The sequence below is a fragment of the Trichomycterus rosablanca genome, chromosome 7 (assembly GCF_030014385.1).
Source record: "Trichomycterus rosablanca isolate fTriRos1 chromosome 7, fTriRos1.hap1, whole genome shotgun sequence".
NCBI classification, from domain to species: Eukaryota; Metazoa; Chordata; class Actinopteri; order Siluriformes; family Trichomycteridae; genus Trichomycterus; species Trichomycterus rosablanca.
In genome coordinates, this window is record NC_085994.1 from 41,984,201 (window position 1) to 41,994,200 (window position 10,000).

Sequence of the window (10,000 nt, forward strand, 5' to 3'; positions counted from 1 at the left end):
GTTTTACACTGGTGTTTGGACTCTTTTGCGCTGGTGTTTGGACTGGTTACTTGATGGTTTTTTAGGTTGGTTTTAGCTGGTTTTCAGACTGGTTTTGGGCTGGTCCGGTTGATAGCACCATCTTGGTTCCAGAGGTGCCTAAAAAACTGTCTCACCATCAGAGAGTGAAAAGCTGGAACAGGAGCCCAATACTCCCAGTCCGTAATCCTCTCAACCAAAATTAAAAGTGTATCTATAAACCAGCAACAAATTCTTATTGATTTTTAATAAATTCCACAAACGCCCTGATCCTATTCCGCTCCTGTCCCAACTTTTTTTGGAATATTACATTTGCATACATTACAAAAACTCAAAGCCTTTGATCATTGTTGTAAAGTTGATGGTGTATTTTTTATTATTACAACATAACAGAAGCTGGAGGGGCGAGAGAGGTTCACTCATACAGCCTCTCTCTCTCTCTGTCTGTAATTAAAGGAAGTGAGAGAGAGAGAGAGAGAGAGAGAGAGAGAGAGAGAGAGAGAGGCTGTATGAGTGAACCTCTCTCGCCCCTCCACTTTCCTTCATCTGGTTCGTGTTAACATTCCATCACACTGCTATACCCCCCCCCCACACACACACCACTATACTGCTGAATCTGTGTGTGTAGGGTGTGTGTGTAGGGTGTGTGTGTGTGTAGGGTGTGTGTGTAGGGTGTGTGTGTGTGTGGATAGACATGCACTTGGTGTTTCGAGGGGCCCGGGGCACAAACACACACCCAAGGGCCCCGAAATAACAAACAGCACACACCTCATGACGTCCCCAAAGCAGGTCTCATTTAAATACACGACCTCTGCTCACTGTCTGGAAGGAGTTTGGCATGTTCTTCACACACAGGTTCTCTCCAGGTACTTTGTTTTCCTCCCTCATCTCGAGCTGAAATGAAGGTTTAAATAAGTGACGTGCTGTGATGTAGCCTAGAGGTTAAGGTACTGGACTAGTAATCAGAAGGTTGCTGGTTCAAGCCCCACCACTGCCACGTTGCCACTGTTGGGCCCTTGAGCAAGGCCCTTAACACTCAATTGCTTGGACAGTATACTGTCACAGTGCTGTAAGTCACTTTGGATAAAGGCGTCTGCTAAATACTGAAAATGTAAATGCTGTGGCCCAGCATTCGGCGTGTTTCAGGCTCCGGACACAGTGCAACCCTGGTCAGGATGAACTGGTTGCTTATGAATGAATGAATGAACACCGGCGCCCTCTGATGGTACAAAAAGGAAGTTGATTTCACACCCACACGTGTTCTCAGGTCAAAAGGATCGCTTTGAATGAATGAGTAAACGTGTGTGTGTGTGTGTGTGTATGAGTGTGTGTGTGTGTGAGTGTGTGTGTGTGTGTGTGTGTGTGTGTGAGTGTGTGTGTGTGTGTGAGTGTGTGTGTGAGTGTGTGTGTGTGTGTGTGCGTGCAGGTCTGTACACGCCCGTTCTGAGGGATTTCATTCACTCTCACACACACACAGCGGTGATTGTAGTTGGCCTGAGGTAGGAGTGACGGGTACACGGCGCTCGGAGACGACGGTGATGATGATGAAGGTGAAGGTGGGGTGGTGATGATGTGATGATGATGATGATTTTGGGGTGATGATGAAGGTGGGGGGGGGGGGTAGGAGGAGGACATGAGGAGGACAGGAAGGAGTTAAGCAGGCGGGTGGATTTTGGACAGGAAGGCCGACACGTCTGGCTCGACTCCAAACAGATGTTCCATTGTTCCAGAAACTGAAAGAACTGGAATGATTACAGCATCGAGCCCTGAGGACGGGGGGTACGAGGGGGGGGTATGGGGGGGGGGGGTACAGGGGGGCGTGGGGCGTACAGATCTACAGAAACCAGCTGCAGGAACCAGAGAGAGAAAAGAGAACGAGTCTGTTACGTGGAAAAGAGAAGAACGCAGCAGGAGAACTGATTCTGAGAGACGAGAGAGAAAATAAAACAATAATATAATAATAAAGGTTCCAGCGTGGTCATGTGATCTCTGTAAACAAACAAATAGGAAAAAATCAGTGTTTGGTCTGGTGTTTATAGTGTTTGTTGCTGAGATAAAGTTTGGGATGGTTTCAGTTTTTGGATTGGTGTTTGGTCGGGTGTTAATAGTGTATGTTGGACTAATTTCGAGTTTTTGGTCTATTTGGACTGGTTTTGGGGTGGTGTTTGCACTGATTGGGCTGGTGTTTGGAATGGTTTTGGGGTGGTGTTTGCACTGATTGCGCTGGTGTTTGGACAGGTTACTTTATGGTTCTAGTTCTCGGACTGGTTTTGCTTAAACTCTTTTGCGCTGGTGTTTGGTTTTAGCTGGTATTCAGACTGGTTTTGGGCTGGTCCGGTTGATAGCACCATCAGCAAATCATTAAGTGCAAGGTAACGAACCACAGAATAAAGAATTTAAAATAAAACAACCAAAAACAATAAAAATAAAGAAAATATCGTTGATTTGAGTGTGACTCAGTAATGTAGAGGTAGAAATTAAGTGGAAGGAAAGTATTGTTTTGTTTTTACATTATTTGACCTCATGAGTTAGCCACGTACCGCCAACCAGCTAAACACCCCCGACCCTCCCTCCCCCACGGTTATCTGATGGTACAAAAAAAAAAAGTCCATTACCTGATTTACTCTGTTTATTAATGATCATCTTTATTAAGTTAAATCAGTTATAATAAAGCTCCCTGTCGTTCACTCTCAGCTCAGTGAAGTGCACTAGTGTGTGATTTAAGATGCAGCCAGAGCTGAAAATAATAAAACATCAGTAAAGTTCCTTCAGTCCAACAGAACAACCAAGTCAAATGTGATCGGTGTCAAAAATCAGGACAACACCGTACCATCAACACCAACACCTCCACCCACCTCACCGACACATCTCACCCAGTAAACACACACACACACACACACACACACACACACACAGAGATGTGTCAGGGGAGCTGGTACCAAAAAACAGATCTGAATGAGTCCGGGGGTGCTGACAGAACCCTGCAGGTTCCTTCATTATACTGATCCATCCCAAACAACAACACTGCTTATATACTGAGAGCTTCAACACCACATCATCATCATCATCATGAGATTGGTTCAGATCAGAACTTCATCAGCTTAAGGTGGAAGTGATGAGAAACGCTTTAGAGAGGAACCACCTTAAGAACCAGGATCAGAACCACACAGTGTTTAATTCATTCCTCTTTCATCTCAGGTCTCAGTAAACACTTCCATTCCAAACACTTTCGTTTCAAACAGGGCTGGTGTTTGGTCTCATGTTTATAGTGTTTGTTGTCTAAGTTTGGTCTGGTGTTTAAGATGTTTGTTGGACTCATTTTGGGCTTCTAGTATTTTGGGAGATATAAGCTGGTGTTTAGTTTTGGTTTTAGACCCTAGTGTTACACCAGTCCACTGGAGATCTTCCTCACCTAAACATTAGGACCACATTCACGTCTCTGTGACCGTATATACAGTGTATCACAAAAGTGAGTACACTTCTCACATTTCTGCAAATATTTCATTATATCTTTTCATGGGACAACACTATAGACATGAAACTTGGATATAACTTAGAGTAGTCAGTGTACAGCTTGTATAGCAGTGTAGATTTACTGTCTTCTGAAAATAACTCAACACACAGCCATTAATGTCTAAATAGCTGCAACATAAGTGAGTACACCCCACAGTGAACATGTCCAAATTGTGCCCAAAGTGTCAATATTTTGTGTGACCACCATTATTATCCAGCACTGCCTTAACCCTCCTGGGCATGGAATTCACCAGAGCTGCACTGGTTGCTACTGGAATCCTCTTCCACTCCTCCATGATGACATCACGGAGCTGGTGGATGTTAGACACCTTGAACTCCTCCACCTTCCACTTGAGGATGCGCCACAGGTGCTCAATTGGGTTTAGTCCATCACCTTTACCTTCAGCTTCCTCAGCGAGGCAGTTGTCATCTTGGAGGTTGTGTTTGGGGTCGTTATCCTGTTGGAAAACTGCCATGAGGCCCAGTTTTCGAAGGGAGGGGATCATGCTCTGTTTCAGAATGTCACAGTACATGTTGGAATTCATGTTTCCCTCAATGAACTGCAGCTCCCCAGTGCCAGCAACACTCATGCAGCCCAATACCATGATGCTACCACCACCATACTTGACTGTAGGCAAGATACAGTTGTCTTGGTACTTCTCACCAGGGCGCCGCCACACATGCTGGACACCATCTGAGCCAAACAAGTTTATCTTGGTCTCGTCAGACCACAGGGCATTCCAGTAATCCATGTTCTTGGACTGCTTGTCTTCAGCAAACTGTTTGCTGGCTTTCTTGTGCGTCAGCTTCCTTCTGGGATGACGACCATGCAGACTGAGTTGATGCAGTGTGCGGCGTATGGTCTGAGCACTGACAGGCTGACCTCCCACGTCTTCAACCTCTGCAGCAATGCTGGCAGCACTCATGTGTCTATTTTTTAAAGCCAACCTCTGGATATGACGCCGAACACGTGGACTCAACTTCCTTGGTCGACCCTGGCGAAGCCTGTTCCGAGTGGAACCTGTCCTGGAAAACCGCTGTATGACCTTGGCCACCATGCTGTAGCTCAGTTTCAGGGTGTTAGCAATCTTCTTATAGCCCAGGCCATCTTTGTGGAGAGTAACAATTCTATTTCTCACATCCTCAGAGAGTTCTTTGCCATGAGGTGCCATGTTGAATATCCAGTGGCCAGTATGAGAGAATTGTACCCAAAACACCAAATTTAACAGCCCTGCTCCCCATTTACACCTGGGACCTTGACACATGACACCAGGGAGGGACAACGACACATTTGGGCACAATTTGGACATGTTCACTGTGGGGTGTACTCACTTATGTTGCCAGCTATTTAGACATTAATGGCTGTGTGTTGAGTTATTTTCAGAAGACAGTAAATCTACACTGCTGTACAAGTTGTACACTGACTACTCTAAGTTATATCCAAGTTTCATGTCTATAGTGTTGTCCCATGAAAAGATATAATGAAATATTTGCAGAAATGTGAGGGGTGTACTCACTTTTGTGATACACTGTATATATATATGAACACTAGTTACTTATTACCTTTCTGAAGACCTGCTGATTGTGGTCGTGAGTCCATGACGTGGTTCTGCTGGTCGGCGGGTGTTTGTACCCTGTTTGACGTGTTGAACCTTGAACCTGTTTATTTAAAGAGTCTCGTCTTGATTCTGTAATGATCCTGGACCTTGCTAAAGGTGTTTGTGATACAGTCCAACAAACACTATAAACACCAGACTAAACACCAGCTCAAAACTAGTCAAACAAACACTATAAACACCAGACTAAACACCAGCTCAAAACTAGTCCAACAAACACTATAAACACCAGACTAAACACCAGCTCAAAACTAGACAATAAACATTATAAACACCAGACCAAACACCAGCTCAAAACCAGACCAATAAACTTTATGAACACCAGACCAAAGACCAGGCATAATTAGTCCAACAAACACTGTAAACATCAGACCAAACACCAATTAAAATTAGACAATAAACACCAGACTAAACACCCGACCAAAATTGATCCAGTAAACCTTATTAACACCAGACCAACATTAGACAACAAACTATTAACACCAGACTAACACCAGCCCAAAACTAGTCCAACAATAACTATAAACACCAGCCTAAACACCAGCTCAAAATTAGACAACAAACACTATAAACACCAGACTAAAATGATTTTAACAAACGTAAATCTTCTGAGAACAGAATCAGTTCTGGATCCATAAGGAACCTTCTGAGGAGACGTTGTGCACCAATCAGTGATGGTTATTTAAAGCCTCCTCAGAAACCCAGAATCCTCTGGGGTTCCAGCTGAGACCCTGTATCAGAGCGGTGTTCTTTCAGCAGAGCGGTATTTATTCTATTTTTTGGGACGGATGATGGTGCATCAGTTGGCGTGTCAGTGACTCACACCATGGTCGTGATTTACTGCTGAAATGAATCAGGAGGCAGGGTTGCCAAATCTCATCCCACATCCCTCACCCACACACTGCACCCGCTGCCATGCCGTCACCCTTCCTTTGATTTTTATTCTGTGCCAGGAGGAGCAGAGCAGCGAGGCACCGGCGTCCAGAGCTGCAGGATTCTGAGAGGAACGTAAACGAATTCAGATCTTACATCAGAACAGAGAAACACCGGCCGATTCACACCGGGGTTCAGTCAAACACCAGAGAAACACCGGCCGATTCACATCGGGGTTCAAACACCAGAGAAACACCGGCCGATTCACATCGGGGTTCAAACACCAGAGAAACACCGGCCGATTCACACCGGGGTTCAGTCAAACACCAGTTTGGGTTGGATTGGATTGGATTGGTTTGGGTTGGGTTGGATTGGTTTAAGTTGGGTTGGTTTGGATTGGTATGATGTGGGTTGGATAAGTTTGGTTTTGGTTGGTTTGGATTGGTATGATGTGGGTTGGATTAGTTTGGTTGGGTTGAGTTAGTTTGGTTTTGGTTGAATTGGTTTAGTTTGGGTTGGATTAGTTTGGTTTGGGTTGGTTTGGATTGGTATGATGTGGGTTGGATTGGTTTGGGTTGGATTGGTATGATGTGGGTTGGATTAGTTTGGTTTGGGTTGGATTGGTATGATGTGGGTTGGATTAGTTTGGTTTGGGTTGAATTGGTTAAGTTTGGGTTGGATTGGTTTGGTTTGGTATGATATGGGTTGGATAAGTTTGATTTGGGTTAGTTTGGTTTGGATTGGTATGATGTGGGTTGGTTTGGTTTGGAATGATGTGGGTTGGATTGGTTTGGGTTGGATTAGTTTGGTTTGGGTTGGGTTGGTATGATGTGGGTTGGATTGGTTTGGGTTGGATTAGTTTGGTTTGGGTTGGTATGATGTGGGTTGGATTGGTTTGGGTTGGATTAGTTTGGTTTGGGTTGGGTTGGATTGGTTTGGGTTAGTTTGGTTTGGATTGGTTTGGGTTAGTTTGGTTTGGATCGGTTTGGGTTAGTTTGGTTTGGATTGGGTTGGTTTGAGTTGTTTTCCTCTCTTGTGGAAGAGAATTGTCGGGATTTCAGCCACGTCAGCTCAGTGGTGGATTGAGTAGCTGGTTGTCTGACTGTAGTCCTGTTTTTACGTTACGCTGTCTCTCTCTTTAGTTGTATTTAGACATGTGAGAGAATCTCAGAGGAGGAAGAGTCAACTCTAGTCATATCCAATTCCCTATACCCAAACTCTGACCAAAGAGAGCAATACTTAACATATACAGTAGTGAACCGCTTCTTTTCACCTGCACCAGGCGGGTTCACAGAGGGATCAGTACCATGTACAGAGAATCACACACTGCTCTCCATTATTCCTCATCTCTGTGCAGCGCTGCGACCGGCCAGCAGAGGGCGGAGGAATCCCTTCAGCCCGCCCTCCCTCAGACGTCAGCCAATCATAATTCTACTAAACATTTACCTGTTCAGGTTTCTCTGAGTCTCAGCGGCGCCACCTACAGTAAAACAGAATATTTATAATAAAAACGTGAACTACTGAATGTTGATGTGGAGAAAGTATTCACACCCCTGCTCTGAAGGTTGTGTGTTCGAGGCCCCGAGTCTCTCCTGGTCCTGCCGTCCTGTAGGTGTGGGTTTTATTCGTCTCCGCTCCACGCCCGTCTCCTCTCTCGGCGGTACAGTTGGTGATGGCGTGTGGATGGAGGCGGTTGCCGGGAGACGGTTGCCATGCCGCCAGTGTCTGACTCAGAGATGCTCGTACACTCACAGGAGGAGACGGAGGAGGAAGTGAATCACCGAGCTGTAATCATGTTTGTGTGGATGAAGCTTCATCAGGAGAGCTTTTATTCATCCAACATTTCACTCACTCACATCCAAGAGTCTGTTAGAGCTGCCAATCCACCTTCTGCAGGATCTCAGGGGTCAGGGGCAACCCGAGCGGACGCTGAGAGAGCTGAACCGGTGGGAGGTTTGGTTGAGGACCTCAGATGGACGTTCCTGGATTTATGATGCTGCACTCGGTCCAACAGTTAGAAGAACGTGATGGATAAACGACGAGCTGAGGCTGTTTTCCCTACAGCACTCCGGCTCCTCCCACAGAGCACCATGTTCATTCATTATTATTATGAGTTAAGCTCCATCAGTGAGTCTGAGGTTTGATTCAGTGAGTCCGATTGTACATCGATATACACCACATAGCCAAAAGTATTCGGACGCCTGACCATGAGCTTGACGTCCTGTCCCAAAAACGAATGGTATTAAAACAGACCGACCCTCTGATTCGTCTCTTAATATTTTCAGGGTTTGTGAACCTGTTCCCAGTGAGGGAGAGTAATAGTGACGCATATATTAGCACACGGGACCGAGTGTGATGCAGTGAACGTTTTCATTCAGAACAAAAGCTCGTCGATGCGCTAACAGAAGCCGCCAGTGGCTAACCAGACCTGCTCGACCTGTTAGCATTAGCAATGTTAGCATGATTAGCCTTTAACAGTGAATCAGTGAATCACAGATCATGTGGATGAATTCCTGGTCTCTGGTGATACTGGTCCTGATCTTCAGAGTTAGTGGTGGTATAGCTGAACTGAGCTGGAGCTGTTAGACGAAACCCGGCTGGATTTAATGGAAATATTTACATTCCAGTCTGAGGAGCAGGAAGCAGCGCCGTCTCCGTCTCGCTCTCCGTCTCGCTCTCCGCCTCCGTCTCACTCTCCGTCTCCGTCTCGCTCTCCGTCTCGCTCTCCGCCTCCGTCTCACTCTCCGTCTCCGTCTCGCTCTCCGTCTCGCTCTCCGCCTCCGTCTCACTCTCCGTCTCCGTCTCGCTCTCCGTCTCGCTCTCCGCCTCCGTCTCACTCTCCGTCTCCGTCTCACTCTCCGTCTCACTCTCCGCCTCACTCTCCGTCTCACTCTCCGTCTCCGTCTCGCTCTCCGTCTCGCTCTCCGCCTCCGTCTCACTCTCCGTCTCCGTCTCGCTCTCCGCCTCCGTCTCACTCTCCGTCTCACTCTCCGTCTCGCTCTCTGTCTCCGTCTCACTCTCCATCTCGCTCTCCGTCTCACTCTCCATCTCACTCTCCGTCTCGCTCTCCGTCTCGCTCTCCGTCTCGCTCTCCGTCTCCATCTCACTCTCCGTCTCGCTCTCCATCTCCGTCCCACTCTCCGTCTCGCTCTCCGTCTCCATCTCACTCTCTGTCTCACTCTCCGTCTCGCTCTCCGTCTCCATCTCACTCTCCGTCTCCGTCTCGCTCTCCGTCTCGCTCTCCGTCTCCATCTCACTCTCCGTCTCCGTCTCCGTCTCCATCTCACTCTCCGTCTCACTCTCTGTCTCACTCTCCGTCTCCGTCTCGCTCTCCGTCTCGCTCTCCGTCTCCATCTCACTCTCCGTCTCCGTCTCGCTCTCCGTCTCCATCTCACTCTCCGTCTCACTCTCTGTCTCGCTCTCCATCTCCGTCTCACTCTCCGTCTCGCTCTCCGTCTCCGTCTCGCTCTCTGTCTCCGTCTCGCTCTCCGTCTCCATCTCACTCTCCGTCTCCGTCTCGCTCTCCGTCTCCATCTCGCTCTCCGTCTCGCTCTCCGTCTCCATCTCACTCTCCATCTCCGTCACGCTCTCCGTCTCCATCTCACTCTCCGTCTCACTCTCTGTCTCGCTCTCCGTCTCCGTCTCGCTCTCCGTCTCCGTCTCGCTCTCCGTCTCCATCTCGCTCTCCGTCTCGCTCTCCGTCTCCATCTCACTCTCCGTCTCCGTCTCGCTCTCCGTCTCCATCTCACTCTCCGTCTCACTCTCTGTCTCGCTCTCCATCTCCGTCTCACTCTCCGTCTCGCTCTCCGTCTCCGTCTCGCTCTCCGTCCTCCATCTTGCTCTCCGTCTCCGTCTGGTCTCTTTCAGTTTGAACATGAAACCCTTTACTTTAAGAGCAGAAACACACAGAAACGTTCTACAAATGTATTAAAGCTCCTCGTGGTGGCGTAACTGCCGAGTCTTCTCCTGTAATGTTTTAA

The 10,000-nt window shown here is 47.4% G+C and overlaps 1 protein-coding gene across 1 annotated transcript; it reads right to left on the reverse strand.

Moving 5' to 3' along the window:
* Positions 1-8,636: 8,636 nt before the first annotated feature.
* Positions 8,637-9,896, reverse strand: LOC134317516 (germ cell nuclear acidic protein-like). The gene has a single exon (XM_062998215.1). The coding sequence runs from the start codon at positions 9,894-9,896 to the stop codon at positions 8,637-8,639; it is 1,260 nt and encodes a 419-aa protein (XP_062854285.1).
* Between the last annotated feature and the right edge of the window lie 104 nt (positions 9,897-10,000).